The 25,775-nt window shown below is 31.4% G+C and overlaps 3 protein-coding genes across 3 annotated transcripts in view; 2 read left to right on the top strand and 1 right to left on the bottom strand.

The window, feature by feature from the left end:
• Positions 1-10,973, top strand: part of LOC139525381 (splicing factor 3B subunit 3-like) — a 29,999-nt gene extending 19,026 nt beyond the window's left edge. Inside the window, exon 27 of the mRNA XM_071320684.1 lies at positions 10,334-10,973. Within this exon, the coding sequence (XP_071176785.1) occupies positions 10,334-10,378 (45 nt within the window). The 3' untranslated portion in view covers positions 10,379-10,973. The remainder of the gene's footprint in view (positions 1-10,333) is intronic.
• A 6,349-nt stretch (positions 10,974-17,322) lies between these two features.
• LOC139522837 (heat shock 70 kDa protein 12A-like) lies at positions 17,323-22,601 on the top strand. The gene is made up of 5 exons (XM_071316436.1): positions 17,323-17,359; positions 18,164-18,469; positions 19,273-19,500; positions 19,854-19,977; positions 21,549-22,601. Exons 2-5 carry the CDS (start codon positions 18,173-18,175, stop codon positions 22,595-22,597), a joined length of 1,698 nt encoding a protein of 565 aa, XP_071172537.1. The 5' UTR covers positions 17,323-17,359; positions 18,164-18,172; the 3' UTR covers positions 22,598-22,601.
• A 445-nt stretch (positions 22,602-23,046) lies between these two features.
• On the bottom strand, positions 23,047-25,616 carry LOC139522838 (dual specificity protein phosphatase 3-like). Its single transcript, XM_071316437.1, has 3 exons — positions 25,410-25,616; positions 24,890-25,101; positions 23,047-23,391 (listed from the first exon to the last, which is right to left on the bottom strand). The coding sequence occupies exons 1-3, from the start codon at positions 25,523-25,525 to the stop codon at positions 23,201-23,203; spliced, it is 519 nt and encodes a 172-aa protein (XP_071172538.1). The 5' UTR covers positions 25,526-25,616; the 3' UTR covers positions 23,047-23,200.
• Between the last annotated feature and the right edge of the window lie 159 nt (positions 25,617-25,775).

The raw sequence follows: 25,775 nt of genomic DNA, 5'->3' as shown, positions 1-25,775 counted from the left end.
TGTGTGTTATGCATGTATATACTTATAGAAAGAGAATCTTCCATAGATTTCATTTCTAATGGTCATAAGGGTGAAATATAATCCCTCTTGGGTGTAACCATGGCAACAATCTGCATTTCTTAGATACAAAATATAGCAAAAAAGGGGGGTGAACATGTCACAAAAGTCTCCAAAATTTGGTCTAAAGGAAAATTTCAATCAATTACAGTGATACCTTTCCTGAATCCATAGGTTTATATCTATCAAGTGGTCCAAAAAAAATCATATGCTTATCTGCTCGTTTTTCCATAAAATTGAATTGAAAAGATCGAGCGCAAAATCTTTGTTGATAAAAACTACAATAATTTATGGACCTATGAACGGTACGGATAGGAAAATACGGACTGTCAATCATATAAATGGCCTATAAAACATGTTAAAAATAATCAAAATGTTCATATAAACCCACTAAGAAGGCTATATTATTCTTCAATTATCTAAAAATCAATTTTCTTGTACAAAAACTTTCATATTTAAAAAATTCACAGGGGCCATAATGCGAAACTAAACTTCTAACTGTGTATTGCTACCTTAAGGATTAACAATTTTTTTCCCAATTCCACTTTAAATAGATTTCTGTTTTCTACTAGCTAAAACGAGCAAATTGGCCTGCTAGTTTTGAAAATCGGTTCAGAAATAAATATTTTATGAAGGTTAGCAGTTGACACTGAAATGCAACAAAAAAGTGATTTTATGAAACATGCCATGTCAAAGTGCATTTTCTCCTTTTTTAGTCAAATTTCTAAAACTTTACCTTCTAAGCCTGTCTTTTCTAGTTTAAAAACTTAAATTAACCTTAACAGTAGACAAATTATACAAGTTAAAGCTATTTTAAAGCTCTAGAATGTCAATTTTGTTGTGTATTACCATACCAAAGCCTTGGTTAAAATTTAGTAAATACTGAATTCATTTATAACAGCTGGAAAAAATTTAGGCTAAATTCATGCTAAATTGTGACTTTATACTTGCTAAAATAATAAATTTGATTTAGTCGCATGAAAAAATATAAAGCGTTTCCTTCTAAGGTTTCTACATAACGCGCAATCTTCTTTTCCAAGGGGTAGCCAATAAAGTATCAATTTATGACGGAACCAAGTCTTTGTGTCAAAATGTCTATATTGGTTGCTAAGGACAATAAACAACAAAACTAACATATATTGTCATTCTAAAGGTTGTTTCTCCCTCAGCATTGTATCTATAACCTAATTATCAATAGATTTGTGGTATGATTTGTCTTAAAAAAAGCAATTTTTTGCTTTGCCAAATGCCATAAGGTAGCAATACACAGTTAGGAAAAAAACTTAAAATTGACACTCATAATTTTTAAACATCCTCTTTCCCCTCCTGTCTAACAAAGAAGGCTTTATATGTGTGTTATGCATGTATATACTTATAGAAAGAGAATCTTCCATAGATTTCATTTCTAATGGTCATAAGGGTGAAATATAATCCCTCTTGGGTGTAACCATGGCAACAATCTGCATTTCTTAGATACAAAATATAGCAAAAAAGGGGGGTGAACATGTCACAAAAGTCTCCAAAATTTGGTCTAAAGGAAAATTTCAATCAATTACAGTGATACCTTTCCTGAATCCATAGGTTTATATCTATCAAGTGGTCCAAAAAAAATCATATGCTTATCTGCTCGTTTTTCCATAAAATTGAATTGAAAAGATCGAGCGCAAAATCTTTGTTGATAAACACTACAATAATTTATGGACCTATGAACGGTACGGATAGGAAAATACGGACTGTCAATCATATAAATGGCCTATAAAACATGTTAAAAATAATCAAAATGTTCATATAAACCCACTAAGAAGGCTATATTATTCTTCAATTATCTAAAAATCAATTTTATTGTACAAAAACTTTCATATTTAAAAAATTCACAGGGGCCATAATGCGAAACTAAACTTCTAACTGTGTATTGCTACCTTAAGGATTAACAATTTTTTTCCCAATTCCACTTTAAATAGATTTCTGTTTTCTACTAGCTAAAACGAGCAAATTGGCCTGCTAGTTTTGAAAATCGGTTCAGAAATAAATATTTTATGAAGGTTAGCAGTTGACACTGAAATGCAACAAAAAAGTGATTTTATGAAACATGCCATGTCAAAGTGCATTTTCTCCTTTTTTAGTCAAATTTCTAAAACTTTACCTTCTAAGCCTGTCTTTTCTAGTTTAAAAACTTAAATTAACCTTAACAGTAGACAAATTATACAAGTTAAAGCTATTTTAAAGCTCTAGAATGTCAATTTTGTTGTGTATTACCATACCAAAGCCTTGGTTAAAATTTAGTAAATACTGAATTCATTTATAACAGCTGGAAAAAATTTAGGCTAAATTCATGCTAAATTGTGACTTTATACTTGCTAAAATAATAAATTTGATTTAGTCGCATGAAAAAATATAAAGCGTTTCCTTCTAAGGTTTCTACATAACGCACAATCTTCTTTTCCAAGGGGTAGCCAATAAAGTATCAATTTATGACGGAACCAAGTCTTTGTGTCAAAATGTCTATATTGGTTGCTAAGGACAATAAACAACAAAACTAACATATATTGTCATTCTAAAGGTTGTTTCTCCCTCAGCATTGTATCTATAACCTAATTATCAATAGATTTGTGGTATGATTTGTCTTAAAAAAAGCAATTTTTTGCTTTGCCAAATGCCATAAGGTAGCAATACACAGTTAGGAAAAAAACTTAAAATTGACACTCATAATTTTTAAACATCCTCTTTCCCCTCCTGTCTAACAAAGAAGGCTTTATATGTGTGTTATGCATGTATATACTTATAGAAAGAGAATCTTCCATAGATTTCATTTCTAATGGTCATAAGGGTGAAATATAATCCCTCTTGGGTGTAACCATGGCAACAATCTGCATTTCTTAGATACAAAATATAGCAAAAAAGGGGGGTGAACATGTCACAAAAGTCTCCAAAATTTGGTCTAAAGGAAAATTTCAATCAATTACAGTGATACCTTTCCTGAATCCATAGGTTTATATCTATCAAGTGGTCCAAAAAAAATCATATGCTTATCTGCTCGTTTTTCCATAAAATTGAATTGAAAAGATCGAGCGCAAAATCTTTGTTGATAAACACTACAATAATTTATGGACCTATGAACGGTACGGATAGGAAAATACGGACTGTCAATCATATAAATGGCCTATAAAACATGTTAAAAATAATCAAAATGTTCATATAAACCCACTAAGAAGGCTATATTATTCTTCAATTATCTAAAAATCAATTTTATTGTACAAAAACTTTCATATTTAAAAAATTCACAGGGGCCATAATGCGAAACTAAACTTCTAACTGTGTATTGCTACCTTAAGGATTAACAATTTTTTTCCCAATTCCACTTTAAATAGATTTCTGTTTTCTACTAGCTAAAACGAGCAAATTGGCCTGCTAGTTTTGAAAATCGGTTCAGAAATAAATATTTTATGAAGGTTAGCAGTTGACACTGAAATGCAACAAAAAAGTGATTTTATGAAACATGCCATGTCAAAGTGCATTTTCTCCTTTTTTAGTCAAATTTCTAAAACTTTACCTTCTAAGCCTGTCTTTTCTAGTTTAAAAACTTAAATTAACCTTAACAGTAGACAAATTATACAAGTTAAAGCTATTTTAAAGCTCTAGAATGTCAATTTTGTTGTGTATTACCATACCAAAGCCTTGGTTAAAATTTAGTAAATACTGAATTCATTTATAACAGCTGGAAAAAATTTAGGCTAAATTCATGCTAAATTGTGACTTTATACTTGCTAAAATAATAAATTTGATTTAGTCGCATGAAAAAATATAAAGCGTTTCCTTCTAAGGTTTCTACATAACGCACAATCTTCTTTTCCAAGGGGTAGCCAATAAAGTATCAATTTATGACGGAACCAAGTCTTTGTGTCAAAATGTCTATATTGGTTGCTAAGGACAATAAACAACAAAACTAACATATATTGTCATTCTAAAGGTTGTTTCTCCCTCAGCATTGTATCTATAACCTAATTATCAATAGATTTGTGGTATGATTTGTCTTAAAAAAAGCAATTTTTTGCTTTGCCAAATGCCATAAGGTAGCAATACACAGTTAGGAAAAAAACTTAAAATTGACACTCATAATTTTTAAACATCCTCTTTCCCCTCCTGTCTAACAAAGAAGGCTTTATATGTGTGTTATGCATGTATATACTTATAGAAAGAGAATCTTCCATAGATTTCATTTCTAATGGTCATAAGGGTGAAATATAATCCCTCTTGGGTGTAACCATGGCAACAATCTGCATTTCTTAGATACAAAATATAGCAAAAAAGGGGGGTGAACATGTCACAAAAGTCTCCAAAATTTGGTCTAAAGGAAAATTTCAATCAATTACAGTGATACCTTTCCTGAATCCATAGGTTTATATCTATCAAGTGGTCCAAAAAAAATCATATGCTTATCTGCTCGTTTTTCCATAAAATTGAATTGAAAAGATCGAGCGCAAAATCTTTGTTGATAAACACTACAATAATTTATGGACCTATGAACGGTACGGATAGGAAAATACGGACTGTCAATCATATAAATGGCCTATAAAACATGTTAAAAATAATCAAAATGTTCATATAAACCCACTAAGAAGGCTATATTATTCTTCAATTATCTAAAAATCAATTTTATTGTACAAAAACTTTCATATTTAAAAAATTCACAGGGGCCATAATGCGAAACTAAACTTCTAACTGTGTATTGCTACCTTAAGGATTAACAATTTTTTTCCCAATTCCACTTTAAATAGATTTCTGTTTTCTACTAGCTAAAACGAGCAAATTGGCCTGCTAGTTTTGAAAATCGGTTCAGAAATAAATATTTTATGAAGGTTAGCAGTTGACACTGAAATGCAACAAAAAAGTGATTTTATGAAACATGCCATGTCAAAGTGCATTTTCTCCTTTTTTAGTCAAATTTCTAAAACTTTACCTTCTAAGCCTGTCTTTTCTAGTTTAAAAACTTAAATTAACCTTAACAGTAGACAAATTATACAAGTTAAAGCTATTTTAAAGCTCTAGAATGTCAATTTTGTTGTGTATTACCATACCAAAGCCTTGGTTAAAATTTAGTAAATACTGAATTCATTTATAACAGCTGGAAAAAATTTAGGCTAAATTCATGCTAAATTGTGACTTTATACTTGCTAAAATAATAAATTTGATTTAGTCGCATGAAAAAATATAAAGCGTTTCCTTCTAAGGTTTCTACATAACGCGCAATCTTCTTTTCCAAGGGGTAGCCAATAAAGTATCAATTTATGACGGAACCAAGTCTTTGTGTCAAAATGTCTATATTGGTTGCTAAGGACAATAAACAACAAAACTAACATATATTGTCATTCTAAAGGTTGTTTCTCCCTCAGCATTGTATCTATAACCTAATTATCAATAGATTTGTGGTATGATTTGTCTTAAAAAAAGCAATTTTTTGCTTTGCCAAATGCCATAAGGTAGCAATACACAGTTAGGAAAAAAACTTAAAATTGACACTCATAATTTTTAAACATCCTCTTTCCCCTCCTGTCTAACAAAGAAGGCTTTATATGTGTGTTATGCATGTATATACTTATAGAAAGAGAATCTTCCATAGATTTCATTTCTAATGGTCATAAGGGTGAAATATAATCCCTCTTGGGTGTAACCATGGCAACAATCTGCATTTCTTAGATACAAAATATAGCAAAAAAGGGGGGTGAACATGTCACAAAAGTCTCCAAAATTTGGTCTAAAGGAAAATTTCAATCAATTACAGTGATACCTTTCCTGAATCCATAGGTTTATATCTATCAAGTGGTCCAAAAAAATCATATGCTTATCTGCTCGTTTTTCCATAAAATTGAATTGAAAAGATCGAGCGCAAAATCTTTGTTGATAAACACTACAATAATTTATGGACCTATGAACGGTACGGATAGGAAAATACGGACTGTCAATCATATAAATGGCCTATAAAACATGTTAAAAATAATCAAAATGTTCATATAAACCCACTAAGAAGGCTATATTATTCTTCAATTATCTAAAAATCAATTTTATTGTACAAAAACTTTCATATTTAAAAAATTCACAGGGGCCATAATGCGAAACTAAACTTCTAACTGTGTATTGCTACCTTAGGTGTCACCACATTTCTCATCAGATTGTTACAAGAGCTTAAAAAAAATCACTGTTGCAATCAAAATTTAGAAATTTGATATAATGGCCTTAATGAAGCTATTTTGAATGAAATTTTTGCTTCATATAGTCTGGCGATAGGTATCCTTATTACCTTTATTGGCATATTTAATATAGTCTGGCGATAGGTATCCTTATTACCTTTGTTGGCATATTTAATATAGTCTGGCGATAGGTATCCTTATTACCTTTGTTGGCATATTTAATATAGTCTGGCGATAGGTATCCTTATTACCTTTGTTGGCATATTTAATATAGTCTGGCGATAGGTATCCTTATTACCTTTGTTGGCATATTTAATATAGTCTGGCGATAGGTATCCTTATTACCTTTGTTGGCATATTTAAGAGAAATCATCTATTTCTCTGTATTTATCTAATAGAATGTCATAACCACTAATTTGAGCATCTATTGAGTATTTGCTCATCATTTAAACTTGTGTGTAATAAACCACTTTTGTACCAGGAATAAATCATCAAAGTGCAAAGTAAAATAGGAAAAAATTATATTTGATATGGACATGATGTAGATTACAATCCGTGTTTCAACTGAGAAACTGATTAGAACATTTTGTACCTGATCCACAGGTTCATTCTATAATTTGAAAACTTGAAACTTGCATCTATCTTTTGGCTGTTGAATATGCCTTCTTCATATTAAAGTTGTTTGTTGGTAATAAGGCAGGTTTGAATCACACAGAAGATGAAATGAGATCAGCTTCTTTGAGACAAACTTATATACTATGTGGAAATGATGTAGATTACAATCCGTGTTTCAGCTGACAAACTGATTATAACAATTTGTACCTGATCCACATGTTCATTATTTATATAATGGGTCATTTTCTGATTGAATGAAGTAAAACTAAAGAGGGAAGAACATTATTATACTGGAAGAATTAGAGTTATTTGTTTAATGAAATTCAAGGATCACCAGTTTATTCTTGACATCAGTCATTTCTATTCAGTTAAACTTTAGTCTGTTAAGATCTGAAATATAAAATATTTTTTTACATCCAGAAATTTTTACAACCTCCATCTAAATTCATGAAACATCTATAGGTTTAGTTTGTTGAATATTTGCTTGTTATATAAAAAATGTGTGTTTGTTATAAGCCACTTGTGTATCACACAGAAGATGAAATAAGATCATCTTTAATAATTGAAACAAATTTATATAAACTGGACATGATGTAGATTACAATCCGTGTTTCAACTGAGAAACAGCTGATTATAACAATTTGTACCTGATCCATGTGTTCATTATTTGAATAAGTGGGCATTTTCTGATTGATTGAAATAAAATTTAACAGGGAAGAAGAACATTAAACAGAAAGAATTGAAGTTCAGGGATCACCAGTTTATTCCTATAATATCACTATTACTATTTAGGTTGTAACATAACTTTGAAAAGACGTTGTAATAATTGAATTTATAAAAAAAAATGGTAAATCTGATGCAATATAACCTTTACTAGGTAGTTTCATATGACCAAATATACGCCCTACTTGTAACTTACTTGACACATAATCAGAAACTGTTTGCATTGTCAACATTAAGGTTCTGTCAAAAGTGTTAAAAGAAAATTTTTTAAACTTTCTATAACATGAATCTTTAAACTTGAGCATTTATTTTTTGATTGTTGAATATTTGCTGGTCATCTAAAAGTTTTGTGTGTGTTTGTTATAAGCCACTTGTATATCAAAAATAGAAGATAAAATAAGACAATTTCATTGGAGTATAATTTATATACTATGTGGACATGGTGTAGATTACAATCCGTGTTTCAACTGAGAAACTGATTATAACATTTTGTACCTGATCCACATGTTCATTATTTGAATAATGGGACGTTTTATAATTGTATAAAACAAGGTTGAGGCAGGAAGATGTTAAGTTTGTAGTTATAATAAAGTTCAGGAATCATAAGTCTTTTTTTCTATATTGGTCATTTCTGTTCAAATTGGTAGAAGAACTGATGAATTTAAAATTGTTGTAAATCTGATGCATTATGTGTTATAATAAAATTGAAACTCTTTTGTATCTGGACAAAATTAAAAGATCTGAGTTGAGACAAACTGTGGACATGATGTAGATTACAATCCGTGTTTCAACTGAGAAACTGATTATAACAATTTGTACCTGATCCACATGTTTATTTTATAATTTGAAAACTTGAAACTTGCATCTATCTTTTGGCTGTTGAATATGCCTTCTTCATTTCAAAGTTGTTTGTTGGTATTAAGGCACTTTTGAATCACATAGAAGATGAAATGAGATCAGCTTCGTTGAGACAAATTTATATAAACTGGACATGATGTAGATTACAATCCGTGTTTCAGCTGACAAACTGATTATAACAATTTGTACCTGATCCACATGTTTATTTTATAATTTGAAAACTTGAAACTTGCATCTATCTTTTGGCTGTTGAATATGCCTTCTTCATTTTAAAGTTGTTTGTTGGTATTAAGGCACTTTTGAATCACATAGAAGATGAAATGAGATCAGCTTCGTTGAGACAAATTTATATAAACTGGACATGATGTAGATTACAATCCGTGTTTCAGCTGAGAAACTGATTATAACAATTTGTACCTGATCCACATGTTCATTATTTATATAATATAATGGGTCATTTTCTGATTGAATGAAGTAAAACTAAAGAGGGAAGAACATTATTATACTGGAAGAATTAGAGTTATTTGTTAATGAAATTCAAGGATCACCAGTTTATTCTTGACATCAGTCATTTCTATTCAGTTAAACTTTAGTCTGTTAAGATCTGAAATATAAGATATTTTTTTACATCCAGAAATTTTTACAACCTCCATCTAAATTCATGAAACATCTATAGGTTTAGTTTGTTGAATATTTGCTTGTTATATAAAAATTATGTGTTTGTTATAAGCCACTTGTGTATCACACAGAAGATGAAATAAGATCATCTTTAATAATTGAAACAAATTTATATAAAACATGGACATGATGTAGATTACAATCCGTGTTTCAACTGACAAACAGCTGATTATAACAATTTGTACCTGATTCATGTGTTCATTATTTGAATAAGTGGGCGTTTTCTGATTGATTGAAATAAAACTTAACAGGGAAGAAGAACATTAAACAGAAAGAATTGAAGTTCAGGGATCACCAGTTTATTCCTATAATATCACTATTACTATTTAGGTTGTAACATAACTTTGAAAAGACGTTGTGATAGTTGAATTTATAAACAAATGGTAAATCTGATGCAATATAACCTTTACTAGGTAGTTTCATATGACCAAATATATGCCCTACTTGTAACTTACTTGACACATATGATCAAATATATGCCCTACTTGTAACTTACTTGACACATATGACCAAATATATGCCCTACTTGTAACTTACTGACACATAATCAGAAACTGTTTGCATTGTCAACATTAAGGTTCTGTCAGATGTGTTAAAAGTAATTTTTTTTAAAACTTTCTATAACAGGAATCTTTAAACTTGAGCATTTATTTTTTGATTGTTGAATATTTGCTGGTCATCTAAAAGTTTTGTGTGTGTTTGTTATAAGCCACTTGTATATCAAAAATAGAAGATAAAATAAGACAATTTTATTTGAGTATAATTTATATAAACTGGACATGATGTAGATTACAATCCGTGTTTCAGCTGAGAAACTGATTATAACAATTTGTACCTGATCCATGTTAAATATTTGATAAATGAGTTGTTAACCGATCTTTCTAAATGAAATCAGGCTAAGAGTGAGATAGAAAATAATTATATAGAATGTGACATTTGTTCCCTGAGATTTGTTTATGCAGGTCGTCTTTAAGCATGTTAAATCTGGACATGATGTAGATTACAATCCGTGTTTCAACTGAGAAACTGATTATAACAATTTGTACCTGATCCACATTCATTATGAACAAATTGTTTTAGTAGTATGAAATTGTAACATCTTGTTTTACAGGCTATTATTATCAAATAAGTTTGTGAACCTTTTAGATATCATACTTTACCTACATTCATTAGATTGCACCAAACTTATGTTTTACTTCTATTTTTATTTTATACAGGTATCCAAGAAGCTAGAAGACATTAGAACAAGATTTGCATTCTAATTTTGGAACAAAAACATTAAAACAGGAAAATGATCGGGAGATTCTAGTGAAAAGTCAAACATTCTCTTCGTTAGAATTTGAATAAGTTTTATATTTCCACAGTCTTGGGGAAGTGTTTGTTAATGATAAGTGTTATTATGTATATATGGCAGCTGTATTGTGATTAAATGTCAATTTGTACAAAAGACAATGATTCGTGTAGGAATTGACTTTCATGGCTATTTGAAGGTTAAATAAGGGGATTTTTCTTCTTCATTTATTGCAGAAAAGCTTTCTGTGAATATTACATAAAGGTTTTATTTCATAATTCAATTTCAAATTTAATTAGGTTATATTCAGATTTAACTGGGTTATATTCTGACACCAATATTTATATCCTGCTGTCATAATAAATATTTTCATCATTTGCATGCAACTATTTCATGTAATGAAAATAAGTCACATGCAATATAAGTACCATAAGAATCCAAATATCATTTCATCAGTTATTATATTAAATATGATACGCTTTGTCAACATGTAAATTAATTGTCATAATCATGTAAATAACATCGACACTAAATTGTATTTATTGTAAATAAAAAGATTAAAATATTGTGTGTTAACTTGGTACTGCGCAATCAGCTTTAATCATAGTTAATGAAATTAAAAAGAATGGATATGGAGTATTTATTCATCATACACACAAAGAACATACCTTCATAGTTAAGCCCTTGTTAGTTCACACTCACAAATTCAAGTTGGCTTCAAGCAACGATTTAGCTCTATGTTGATACTGGTTGCACTTGATTCTAAATAAAATCTCTCAGGTAATGGGCAACATTTTCAAATGGAAAGTCCTTAAACAAATGGCAAAATCAAAAAACCAAAACATTAAACGAATGTATAACAACTGTCATATGACCATTTACTGCATAATTAAACAAGAATGTGTCTGAAGTACACGGATGCCCCACTTGCACTATCCATTTCCATGTTCCATGGACTGTAAAAATTGGGTTATAATCTAATTTGGCATTAAAATTAGAAAGATTATACTATAAACTAAAAAAAAATTGTAAATTTCATAAATAAATAAAAGTAATAAAAAAAAAAAAAAATGAAATTAACTTAAAGCGACCTCATACAGGCATGCGCCGGAAAGTAATCCTCAAAAAGTTGATGGTATTCCGTAACTAAAGAAGAAGAAGAGATAGGGAACATATGTACTAAGTTTCAAGTTGATTGGACTTCAGCTTCATCAAAAACTACCTTGACCAAAAACTTTAACCTGAAACTCCCCCTTTCCTTTTCTATGTTCAGTGGACCGTGAAATTGGGGTCAAAAGTCTAATTTGGCTTTAAAATTAGAAAGATCATAGCATAAGCAACAAGTGTACTAAGTTTCAAGTTGATTGGACTTCAGCTTCATCAAAAACTACCTTGACCAAAAACTTTAACCTGAAACTCCCACTTTCATTTTCTATATAAAAAAGAAGATGTGGTATGATTGCAAATGAGACAACTATCCACAAAAGACCAAAATGACTATGTTCAGTGGACCTTGAAATTGGGGTCAAAAGTCTAATATGGCTTTAAAATTAGAAAGATCATATCATAAGCAACAAGTGTACTAAGTTTCAAGTTGATTGGACTTCAGCTTCATCAAAAACTACCTTGACCAAAAACTTTAACCTGAAACTCCCACTTTCATTTTCTATATAAAAAAGAAGATGTGGTATGATTGCAAATGAGACAACTATCCACAAAAGACCAAAATGACTATGTTCAGTGGACCTTGAAATTGGGGTCAAAAGTCTAATATGGCTTTAAAATTAGAAAGATCATATCATAAGCAACAAGTGTACTAAGTTTCAAGTTGATTGGACTTCAGCTTCATCAAAAACTACCTTGACCAAAAACTTTAACCTGAATGGATGCACAGACCAGAAAACATAATGCCCTTCTACTATCGTAGATGGGGCATAGAAATAGAGGTTTTCTTGGTATAGGAAGTAAAGAAAATGAATTAGATAGGTGTTAACTACCGTAGTACTTTGACATTGAAAAAATTTTCAAAGAAGTTTATGCAAACAAAGTGAATAGCAAAAACCTAAAATTATTGTTTGAAAAAAGTATTAAAAAAATGGAAACAGCATGTTCATGCGTTCAGGAGCTTTTCTGGATTAACCTTTATCAGAAACACTCGAAGACGAGTAGTTGAAAGCGAAAGGTGTATATGTACCAAATCAGTGGCGGATCCAGAACTTTTCATAAGGGGGGGCCCACTCCAGTCATGCTTCAGTGATTCCCTATATAATCAACCAAATTTTTCCCACAAAAGGGGGGCCCCCCTGTATCCGCCTATGCAAATATAGCTAAATCCATGTAAGTCCAACTTTGCCTGAGGGAGTGAAAACCTAAGTTTCTTTATAATTTTAAAATTAATAATCAGACGATTTAAGAAACATTTGTTTTAAAATGATGTCAGTTTCAAAGTACTGACTACTGGGTTTATGATACCCTTGGGAATGATAGTCCATCAGCAGAGGTATCAACCCAGTGATGTGCATTAAAAGCTTGGAATAGAAGAGGATTTTTCTTCTTTTTTTTTATCCAACATATAATATACAACAGTACAGTTCATACATATAAATGTAATATAATACAACTCATCAGAAATTGTATAGAGCTTAAAAATAACACATTGTTGGGATTTTACTAAAAAGGACAAACAAAAAAAAGTATAGAGAATTAATAAGAAAAGATGATTAAGAAAAAAAGCAAAAAACAAAAACAAATATAGTAACTTGAAAAGAAAAAAAAATTAGTTTCATATCTGTTTGTACCAAGCTTGATTAAACTTATCAAAACATTTATTTTTAATTGATATCTTCTCCAAAATATAAAATAGGATTTGGCATTTTGTGGTTCAATTTTACTTTTGAGTGCTACCTGTAACACCCGAAAGCCATACTAAGTTAATGGTGGAGTTACACGTTGTCTTATCACCTTCCACAATTTAATTTCAGCAAACACATTTGTTGCTGTGGGAGTAATACGATCACATACTTTTCATACCTTAGAATGAAATTGAGAAAGTGTCAAAAGAGCAGAAAACAGTTGAAGGCCACCAACGGGTCTTCAACACACTGAGAAAATCCCATGTCCAGAGGCGTGCTTCACCCGGCTCCTAAACAAAAATTTGTACCAGTTCATTGATAATAGACGCCATACTAAACTCCGAAATGTATAATAATCTAAAAAAATAAAAAGCATACAACGCTAACTAAGGTCAGAGGCTGGTGAATTATGATAGGTCGGGTTAAACATGTTTTGGGAGATCTCAACCATATTCTATACCTCTAGCCAATGTAGAAAAACAAACACAGTATTACTCAGAGTAAACAATCAGTTTAAAAGAAGTCCTAGTCCGATGTCAGAATATGTAACTATACGAAACTAAGCAAAATGACAATGATTCATAAATTAACATAGGACTACTAGCAGCTACCGACCCCAATTAAACTGATTGAAAGATGATGTCTAGACTTCATCATATGAATATCAAGCACAATCGCTCTCGTTAGGGGTTTAGTATAAAATATATGAGAAGAACATATCCTGTATCATGCCAACAACTGGTTTTAGAATAAATGTGTTCAATTCCGATGCAAATACCCTATACGTGAATCAATATTAAAGCCAAAAACCATACCAAGACTGCATTCTTACGTTTATTTTCATCTTGACATGAGTATATTTTGATGAGAAATGTTGTAGGCATTTTGCAGATATAAAAGTTGATTTTCAATTTGGAAGTACCGAACGTTTTGTTGACAGCAGGACAGAAAGGAACCGGAAGAGTAGAAATAAACTCGTAAAATTTGCTTAGATGAGACAAATTGGTGAGATGAATTATCATACGATATTCATAGGCATGATGATATAGAAAAGGGGTGTATACTCCAGTTAGATAGAATCCAAACGACACAAAATGTATCAAGTCAGCCCAAGAGTTTACTTGATAATTAAAATATTATATTCTCTAAGAACTTCTCCCGAGCGATTATAAAGTTTTGTATGCAAGGCAATATTTCTACAAAAATACCCAACTCCGAGGAAAATTCAAAACGGAAAGTCCCTAATCAAATAGCAAGATCAAAAGCTCAAACACATCAAAGGAAAGGATACCCTCATTTTCCAGTGGCAGCTCAGAAGTCCTTTCCCCGGTTTTTGCTCTTCTTTCATCCTTAGAGCATCAGGAGGGGGGAAGCAAACATTTGACGAAATGGTTATCTGATACAACACAATTTGTATAGTTTATCACTTTACATATTAACACACCCGATCTAGCACATTTTAAGGACCTCTGTTTTGTCTGCAACCCGGAAGGAATTATATCTTATTTACATCGATAATCTACTGTTGCCTGAATGGATGTAATAAGTGAGTATGGCATGTAAATATGAGGGTAGAAATGCCCCTTTCCGTCAGGCATCAAACTATCAGTTTAGGTTACCGTTAGCGTCTAATTGATCAAACTTTTATCATTATTAGTCAATATATCTTAAGAGGTCTCTAATATTTATCTGTTATCGTTATTTCTTAGAAGAATTTAACGTGGTTCGTCAAAATCAGTCGATTCTTTATCGTTCCAAAGAAAGTGTACAATTTTTTCGTCATGCACCTAAAGATAACAGAAGTATACCGCTGTTTGAAAGTCATGAATCGATTGAGAGAAACATTTGGGTAGCCTGAAAATTTCCTTGAATTCATTCGGTAAGATTTTTTACCGTTATTCGTCAAGAAGACACCCCTAGTACGTCCCTTTAGTATGTCATCGTGGGCGGGAGGAAATCTTTGGTATACAAAAAATAGCGTACAGTTAGACCAATCAAAATGAGTGAAATAAGACATATTACAAAATTGCCAATGTCAGTTGTTTGTAAAGTTTGCTTCCAAAATGTTGTATGAAAACTTGAAAATCGTTGTAGAATGGCTTTGGGAACAAAATAATTGTACATTTCTTTATTTCTGTGAAAATAGTTTAAGTTCTTGGATAATCCAGAAATGTCAAAGCTTTTATTTTACTGCTGTTTACAAAAATGTTCAAGTGCACACGACATTTTGGAAGCCATTTTGCCAAAATTTTCAAAGCCTGTTTGTGAGATATTTTTTTATTGCAAAATTTGTAATTTACAAGATTTTAGAAGCCCAGCGACGATGTGTAATCAATAATTATTAAATCAAATGAATTTGTTAAAAAAAATGTATTAACCAAAAATTATGACCTCAAGAGATAAATTCAAAAGTCCATGAAATCAAACACTTCGACTTTATTAACCAACTGTTATTATTCTTTTTGAAAAAGTTATTTTCTGATGGAAATAGTGGTTACAACTGGTTCTGTAGTTAGCTAAATTCGTTCTTTTTTGACAGTTTGTATAGATTTTTTGTAAATGTGTCAGCCAGACTTTGGCAGTCACGTTCAAAATCAAGCTGTATAATACATTTTTTTCTGGGATTCAGGTTATGTACAAAAATGTTATGTTTGGCTTGCCGTTTAAACTTTTGCACGCTGAAAATTGTCTGCGTTTAAAGAGTTTTCGGATAAACCAATATCGTCCTTTATTTGATAGGGGATCATATTTTATCGATCAACCTCCGAAGCAGGGACGACGACTGCAGATTTCTGGAAACAAATTCCTAAAATGTCAAAAATTGCAGTATTTTCTACATATGACAGGCTCATTTAAATGTGGTTTTGACCATTTCATTGATTTTTGGCCTCGAACAATACCGAAGAGACATTTTCGTATTGGCAACCAATTTTAGGTAAATGTAGATAAAGGTATAAGTTCCAATTATCACCAAGGACGATTTAAACTGATGTCGTGTTGTCCTGTTTGTCTTTGATACTATTAAATGATTTGTTATGGCTTTTTTAATTTGACCTTCGATCTATGATGTTGGTATCTTCCGACTCGATTTTGTTTTTTAACTCTTCTTTCTTGTCTTTCAATTTTGCTTATGTACGTTGCCATCTGACAGTTGTTATCCATTTGTTTGATGTATTTGAGCCTTTTGCTTTTCCATTTGCTCAGGGACCTAATTTCCGTTTCGCATTCGAGTCCGGTATTTTTGTTATTTTATTTGTCATTAAATTATGCAATTTTGTTTTTCTTTATTGACATTTATTTGGTTCCATAAATTAAGATTATAACACATTGGTGACTATTGTACCTCTATTTTTGTAATTTTTTGCCTGTATGTTTGTACATATATTGGAATTACATATATTGGAATTTAATGCGACTGTGACTTATCACCTAAGTGACAGGTTTAGCTAGCTACAAAACCAGGCTTTATCCACCATTTTCTACACAAGGAAATGCCTGTACCAAGTCAGTTATTATGATAGTTGTTTTCCATTCGTTTGATTAATTTGAGCATTTGTTTTTGCTGTTTGGTAAGAGACTATCAGATTTTTTTTGTTCCTTGGAGTTCGGAATTTTCGTTATTTTACTTACTCTTTTTTTAAGAATCATTGAACATAAACAAAACCTTTTACTCCCTGATGGAAGTTGCCCCCAAACAATTGTTTTGTAACGTTTTTCTGATTGACCATTGCTTGGCTTGGGCCAAATCGGCTCTCCTTGGTATATGAACTTCAATCATTGCTTTCTTTTACATTTAGCCTTTCATATCACATTGACTTTTTGGCTAATAATGTGTGTTATATATGACTTAGAATATAGACGATACTAGGGCTAACAGAGTTATAGAAAATTTAGAATTTGAAACGATAATTGGTTCTGTCATTGACATATTTTTTAGGTCCTGGCATCACAGCATAGCTGACATCGAAAAATATACTGTTTCGAGGTAAATTGAAAGTAGTGTGATAAATTTTAAAGAGTCCTTTGTGTTCTATGCACTGGTTAACCTTTTTGCAGTACAATTTACTTCCTTGTCGGTTACCATTGTAAACAAAACTAGGGTAGGTTAATTTTCTTACTGAACTATTTAGCTATTAGAATATTTCTATTCATCGATTGCACAAATGAAAAATACAAATAACATTACACACTGAGGAACAATATGTTGTGTATATATAGGTCTGAAAGGTACTAGTAAATTTATTATGAGCATTTACAATAATTATAAATGCACATTTCAATTATTTCAATTATTTCGGTCGATTTGCAGTTAAAATATCTAAATAACTTTACATTATTTTTAACATTTTGAGTACCATCATGGAGCAATACACTGTCCCCTCCTGCGCATTACACAGCAAAAAAAGGAAATGCCAATAAAGGGAAAGAAAAGGGTTGGTCTAATCGATACATTTACCTTCTAAGATTCTTCTAACACTTTTGATATTAAATATAAAAGTTAAGTATTATCTAAAAAAGTAAAAGTAGTGCGAATATACATCGTTGGAACATATATTTGGTCTATGATTTATAACAAGGCTGGCTTTCGTTATGTTCATTTGTGTAAGTCATACCTGCCAACTGTTCCTATGTGCTGGGGATTTCACCCATGAATGTTCCCAAAAGGAAATTTTGAAAGAGCAATTTTTCAACAATTATAAAAAAAAATCAATCAATTTACCATGGCTATAGATTTGATAAAAGTATGAAGTAGCAAAACAAAATACACATTAAAATAATTTAATGGCCACTTAAAAAGTTTTGTAGAACTATAAGACACATCTTCCAAATTCAAACCCCAATGGGAATTTTGAAATGTTGGTAGGTATGTCACTTTCTAAATTAAATTTGTTTTCCAATTTTAGGAATTCAGGATGTCGATCCCGGTGTTGATGGTAGCAGCCATTGATTTAGGAACAACGTTTTCAGGATATGCATTTTCAATGAAAGCTGAATTTGAAAACAATCCTTTACAAATCAATGCAAATCAAGCATGGAAGCCTGGAAATCCATCCATAAAATGTCCAACTTGTATTTTGTTTGATGAGAACAAAAATGTTTTATCATTTGGGTATGACGCTGAAGATGACTACATGAACATTGTGTTGGACAAAACACAGAATGAGTATTATTTCTTCAAGAATTTTAAAATGAATCTTTATAAAATAGAGGTTAGTAAAGTAATAAATTATCCTTTTTTTTCTAAAGCTATGTAAATACATATCTAGTAAGCCAAGCTATTTCCAAATATCTATTTCCATTGTATTCAATGTCGAAGTTCCAAATGTTGAAGAGATGAAATTGACCCTTTAAAAATTTCACGATTACCATCACGAGCTGGTAGACCATAATGGAATATCTGCTTCACAGATGACGACGGATATGTCCTGATAACTCCTTGGTTTTCAAATATTCAACTTCCTGATGATGATCATGCATGTGACCTATCGAATTAGACTAACGTGAATAACACGACGGTTGCCTTATTAATTGCAGGGTCTATTAACCTTTTAGAAAAAATTAAATCACCCACGGTTTATGATTTGTTTTGAACAGTTAAATCGGTTTCTGACTGTTGAACAGCGACAAAATACCGGTGCCTTTATCTATGTTGGTGTTCGTGTTGCTCAGTCTTTAGTTTTTTTAAGTTTCGTTGTGTATCATGTTGTTAGTCTTTTGGTCGCTGTCGTTTCTTTGTTTAATATTAATATATCATTTGTTTCGATATAATATTGATGAGGTCCTTTTGATATCCTTTTCCTCTCTTTTTCAATCATCTGAGAAAGGAGCTATTTACAGGAAACAAAAAGCTGCATGGACTTTTCTCATCAGCTTGGTGCAATAACTGTTGAGACACATTTGAAATGCCAACAAATATCACTCCAGTAACATGCGTAAGAAAAAACATGTATTGGTGTGTTACATGTAAGAAAGATTAAACTAAAAACGTAATTCAATATATTTCACTGCTTAGGTCTTAACAAATGACTCCATGATAGAAGATGTAGCAGGGAAACCATTGTTAGCGAAAAAAGTTATTGTCGGATCATTAAAGTCATTAAAGGACAATTTACTGGAAAATTTGAAAAGCAGAGGTCTTCTAGGCAGATTAATTCAGGAAAATGAAATAAGATGGGTATTAACAATTCCTTCTATATGGACAGAACCAGCAAAGAAATTTATGCGAACATGTGCAGTGAAGGTATATGAATTAAAAAAAAACATAATTATTATTTGATGTAACAGTCTTCTTGTCTGATTAGTTTTATTTATTATTTATATAATATCCTGCATTGTATTGCTCTACTGTATGTTGTAATTGTCAAGACGGAATAATATAATTTTGTGAATATTGAATATAAAAAGTTTCATTTTTCTGGTATTCGATTCAATTTATTGAATTAATTTATAAGCTAATAATCGTTTTACTTGCTGAAAATAAAATGATAGAATCAGCACCTCTATATCACAACATCAAGAAAAATATTGCAGATTGGTTTCTTCAATTTTGGTCCTCCAAAATAGTTTTATATCTTATACTCTTTTATCTTAAAGGCTGGATTAGGACATAATCCCATTATTGCTCTGGAACCAGAAGCCGCCTCTATATTTTGTCAATGTGTTCCATTTTCCGCAACGCCATCATTACATCTAAAATTCATGATAGTGGACATCGGAGGTGAGTACATTCTGTGGTATTTTCAAAAAAGATTGACAATAATAGTAGAATGGGTATAGATGTTTTGACATTTGACACACCTCTCTTGTAAAGGAGACGATCATTTTGCTGCATAGGACAAACATTTGAACATTGAGAAATCATACGATAGTACAAACAAGTCAATACATTTGGCGTCTGGCGCAAATACAAAATTTCAATACTCGTATCTCAAATAAGTTTATTGATTCAAGGTATTTGAGAATGCAATGACGCTCTTTGCACCTTAAATCATGCGAGAAACAAACCATTTTTGAAATGTCAACGTGGAATTTAATACGGTCTCATTTTAAAGGTCCAACACATTTTAAATCTTACCAATTGGTATACTGGGAAATAAAACATTTTCTTGTTTAATTTCGTGTGTCCGAATGGTTTTGCTGAACAGGGATTATTCTTTAGTGATGCTTAACATTTGACTTATTATAAGCATCATGTAGATAGAAAGTAAATACGAATGCTGCTATTCAATTTATGTTATAACTTAATAATGCTAGTGCTTATAAAATGTTAAATTTACGGAAACGAAAGTCATGGAAAATTTATATCTCAGCCCGACATAAGTAAATGCATTGCAAGACTAACAAGTGAAACTTTGAAACTTTGCAACCACTGGGTTGATGCCACTGCTGGTGGAGATTTATTTCCCCGAGGGTATCACCAGCCCAGTAGTCAGCACTTCTGTGTTGACTTGAGTTATCATTGATATGTTCATAATTATAAATTAACTGTTAACAAAACTTTGAATGTTTGAAAAACTAAGGCTTTTTCTACCTCATAGACTACCTAAGCTGTATTTGGCAACACTCTTAGGAATATTTTATCCTGAATGCTCTTCAACTTCGTACTCTTTTTGGCCTTTTAAACATTTTTTTATTCGAGCGTCACTGATGAGTCTTTTGTAGACGAAACGCGCGTCTGGCGTAAATATCAAATTTTATTACTGGTATCTATGATGAGTTTATTCGAGCTAGTGCCCAATGATGACACCCCACCTAAATATGCATTAGGAATATTTAAACCATTCTAATTACTTGAAAAATATTCATAGGACGGTTGGACGAACTGATGGATGGACGGACGGACGGACGGACGGACAGACGGACAGACAGACTGAGGTAGAATAGTATACTCCCATTTTTTAAAAAAAAAGCAGAGGCATTAAAAGTATGCATAGCTGATGCGTTTAATCATTTAACACTTCGAATGAAGCACATATAGCAAACAAGAAAATATAGAAATAGCAAATGCATACCAAAATTACAAAACACTTTAAAACGCCAATTATTTCTTTTTTGATCTGTGTGATTGTTGACATGTAAACAATTTCCGTATACTTATTGCACAATCAATTCTAAAATTAAGCGTTGTGAATATTTTTTTAATTTCACAGAATGATATCGTCAGGTGTTTTTATTTCAAGGTTTTGACATTGTGTCAAATAATTCAATGTTGATCAAACAACAGAATATGTTTATTGATGTACCAAAAATGCAACCAAAAACACCTCTTGTCAATCTTTTTTTTTATAGGAGGCACAACCGATATTGTTATTCAAGAGAAACTGAAAGACGGAAGACTGAAAGATTTGTGTAAACCTTGTGGTGATGAGTGTGGCGGTACAAATGTTGATAAAGAATTTATGAAGGTTGTATCACAAATTCTAGGGAACGATGTGATGCTTGAATTCAAACGTGACTATCCATTGGACTATTTAGATATACGGAGAAATTTAGAACTCTTAAAACATGCAGATCCAGAGAAAAGAATTCGAATGTCGGTACCATTGGCGGCGTTCGATAAAATTTGCTCTGCTCATTATAAAAAGAACTTCATTGATACTCTGAAACAGTCAAAACTTAAAGACACCGTGACACATGTTACGGGGGATAAAGTGCAGTTGTCGAAAGAGTTATTCTTGTCTTTATTTAGTTCAACTACATCAAAAATAGTTCATTTGATAAAAGAGAACTTGAAAAATCCCAAATGTAAGGATCTATCTATGTTATTACTTGTTGGTGGGTTTTCTGAGTCGGTAGTTGTACAAAATACGATAAAGAAGGCGTTTCATGACAAAACAGTGATAATTATACCTGACAGCAGTACTGCAGTACTCAGAGGGGCTGTCATGTATGGACATAATCCAAATATAATCGCTTCAAGGATTGTTAAACACTCATACGGAATTTCAAGCAGTCAAAGATTTGATCCTTCAAAACATCAAGAGCGCCGTGCTGACACTGTTGATGGTGTAAAACGTTGTCGAGATACATTTCATAGTTTAATTTCAGCCAATACACCAGTTGTTGTGGGAGAAAAACGTTCACATACATTTCATACAATACAACCCTTCCAGGATATTGCTACTTTTCGTTTATTTTCATCTCCACATGAAAATCCTGTGTATATTGACGACAAAGATTGTAGACACTTTGCTGACTTTAAGATAGATATTCAGAACCCATCAAAAGACAGAATTGATATAGATGTTAATTTTCAATTTGGACTTACAGAGCTTGCTGTAACAGCAAAACAAAAAGGAACCGAAAATAAATCAAATATTTCAATAAAGTATAAGTAATTTTTCACGTTAGACTAATAATGAAAAAAATATAATATTGATATAAAAGATAGGCAATAGATACCAAAATGATATTTAAGCTCGTACGACGAAAAGGAAGCTGACAATGCCATGACACAAGCTTAAAACATCAAACAACAGTACACACACAATATTTTCATATGGTAAAAAAGAGAAGTTGCATTTTAAAGGGCTTTTGGGATTATGCAAACTTGCGAACATCAAAGCAAAACAATCGTGAAGAGCACATCATCCAACTAAACACTCGTGTCTGTTACAGCCATATTAACCTGTCTCGATGAGGGTCGGAATATAACTTTAGTTTAAACATAAGCAATGGTGTAGTGATTTATGAATCGTTATTTTTCATAATGTTTTCTTTGTGCAAAGAATATGAATCGTTTTCATGATGTTGTTACAATTTTTTTTTTTTGAAAGGTGTGCGCACAGAAATCTGAATAATTCACATACTTCTAAAATGTATTTGTCAAAAATGAAAAGACGATTTCCCATATGGGGTAAGCATTTAGGCAGTTTAATGACAGACATATTTCACAATTTCCATACCAATATATATTGATATTTAATGATGTATGTTTTGTGCTATACTCCATACAGCTTCCTGTTTAAGGCACAAAGTTGCTTAATGAGTCCATCATGAGGTAAAATCCTGCGTATTTTCGCTATTTGTATTGAGGCTTGTGTTAATGGCATTCTTCGTTTTGACATCAGATAAGCTATAGCCACTGCCGGAGACTTCCTGTATCCAGCGTTACAGAACAAAAAGGCTTTACCTACAAGACAAATGATGTGTTATTCATTGAACAAATATGTCAAAAGTTTTTTTTACACAAAATTATTAATCCTAAATAAAGGCAACAGTAGTATATCGCTGTTCGAAAGTCTGATTGAGATTGAGAGAAAACAAATCCCGGTGACAAACTAAAACCGAGGAAAACACATCAACTATAAGAGGAAAACAGTGGAACAACAAACAAACTGAAGTGTAATAAAAACAAACGCCAATGCAACACACATAGAAACTAACTATTAGATAACAACTGCCATATTAAAAAAAATGGTGGGCTGAACTTGGTTTCATGGCTAGAGCCAAACCTCGCGCTTAATGGTAATGTTAAAAATACTGCTAAAATTACAACGTTTCATGACAGGAGTACATTACAAGTAAATACAAGAACCCTAAGGACAAAGAAATTCATAAATAAATAACATTATAGTACATTTTTAAATGTTAATCACAGAATAACAACGAACAATTAAAATATGGTAGTTAAACACTTTCAAGACATGCTTCAATTGAAATAATTTATATACTCTTACACAGTCCTTGTCAGAACAAAGTTGTAGAATAAACCTTTTTCTAGAATAATGAGTATCATACTTCTATGACAATCAATCGGAATTTGTTGATGCTTTCAAAACACAACAAATTGCATGCACAAAGCATCGACCTAACACAAACTGTTCTGACATGTCTTTTTATATAGTCCAAATATTCCCTCTTTTAATCATTTTTAAAATTCTTCTTATTTCTTATGTATTTTTTATTCAGTTCATCCACCCTCGATAGATTTTTTTTTGTGTTTAATTTAACTTTCACCATTTGTGGTGGAATCTATTCCTGACTTATAGCATTTGTTCAAAAATCATTGTAAAGGTTTAGTGAAACTAAATTGAGCATGATCTTTCTTTGTCATATTTGTGTATTTTGAAATACTAACGAGTACACAATTATTTGTGTAAATAATATAAAAAATGGAACACAGTCTGAAATTGTCGGGTTGCAAAAAGGTGCATCTTTGTACTCAATGTTTATATATCTGTATCTGATTAACTTTCAGGAATCTTGTCTGAAAACAGTAAAAGAAGTTGATTATACAAAATTGGTCGAGTATTCTGTGTGTTTTTCTCTCTGTTGAACGACCATATTTCGAAATTATGATAAACAGGTGAAAAATTATTTTTGGCTAAAAAATGAATAAATTAAAATCTGCAGAAGAAATTGATTACACAATATAGATGCCCAATTTTTGTCTCCTGCCTGCCTACCGTCTGTCGTTCCAACAAAAAAAAGGTAATGGGGAAATGAAATGGTTGTGTTACCCGTCAAATAACCCGCTAAACTTTATACAATGACAATTTTCGTGTTTCCTTTGTTTTGGACATCTATATTATACTGAGAAAGCTCTGCAATGATATGTTTTTTCTCGTGTCTGACCAAAACGGAAACCGGTTATGAGGAATACATCTTACTAAAAATCCTGTACGTACCTCCTTTTCTGATGATTCTGTCTATTAGATCTGCTGTTTCCAAAAACAGCGGAATATAATTCCTTGTTGGTTCCGCTTCATCAGATATATCCACTGGGTGATAGTTGATTCCTGAATCTCTGTAGAAATTCGAGCTTAGATAATGTACATCAAAACTTATAACATCAGTTATACCCATGATAATAAGTTCCTTCTTATTTTCTGACTGCATACTAAAAAACAATTTCAATATAATTAATCAAAAGGATTCCCTTTACTTACTATAGTAAACTAGAAAGTGGTAAACGCTAAATTTACTGTTTATATAATAATGAAATATAGAATAGGTTATACCGATTTGCCAATGACGAAAGATATTTGACTTAAATATAATTATTCCATTAATTTTCAATGAAAACGTCTCACAATTTCATGAAAGAGAAGGCCAAAAATGTGTGTTATTGAAAATGGCCATTCAAAGTATTAGTACCAAGTGATACATTTTAAAATCAGACGATACAGAAGACCGATATGTACTTACTCAGTGCCCACAAAAAGGTCAGGATATACCTCTGTACAATGTGTCATTTTGGCTTCTGAATCTCTGTCTTTTAAATGAGATGATACCGACAAAAACAAATCATTGTCATAATCCATGTTTTAGACGTCAATTTAACACTAGAATTACAAGATCATGGTTTATATTCTCGTTTGGTTGTCTATGGTAAGATCGGAGGTGGAATAAACATTTTATATAAATAGTTTAGATTTCAATAAGTGTTGTAAACAAAAGCTAAAATTTAATTGTGCCTTTAAATTGGAAGTGTAAACTCTTGAGAATATTTGTTTAACGGACATAAAGGCCGTCAGAGTACACATTTACATCTATTCACTGATCTCTATATTG

The sequence above is a fragment of the Mytilus edulis genome, chromosome 5 (assembly GCF_963676685.1).
Source record: "Mytilus edulis chromosome 5, xbMytEdul2.2, whole genome shotgun sequence".
Taxonomy (NCBI): Eukaryota; Metazoa; Mollusca; class Bivalvia; order Mytilida; family Mytilidae; genus Mytilus; species Mytilus edulis.
This window is presented reverse-complemented; position numbering and strand designations above follow the sequence as displayed.

Coding starts and splice junctions, on each gene's coding strand:
- LOC139522837 (XM_071316436.1), top strand. CDS start 18,173: ATGTCGATCCCGGTGTTGATGGTAGCAGCCATTGATTTAGGAACAACG. Junction 18,470..19,272: donor TGAATCTTTATAAAATAGAG/GTTAGTAAAGTA, acceptor TTCACTGCTTAG/GTCTTAACAAATGACTCCAT. Junction 19,501..19,853: donor TGCGAACATGTGCAGTGAAG/GTATATGAATTA, acceptor TTTATCTTAAAG/GCTGGATTAGGACATAATCC.
- LOC139522838 (XM_071316437.1), bottom strand. CDS start 25,525: ATGGATTATGACAATGATTTGTTTTTGTCGGTATCATCTCATTTAAAA. Junction 25,102..25,409: donor GACCTTTTTGTGGGCACTGA/GTAAGTACATAT, acceptor ATTGTTTTTTAG/TATGCAGTCAGAAAATAAGA. Junction 23,392..24,889: donor CAGAATCATCAGAAAAGGAG/GTACGTACAGGA, acceptor TTTGTCTTGTAG/GTAAAGCCTTTTTGTTCTGT.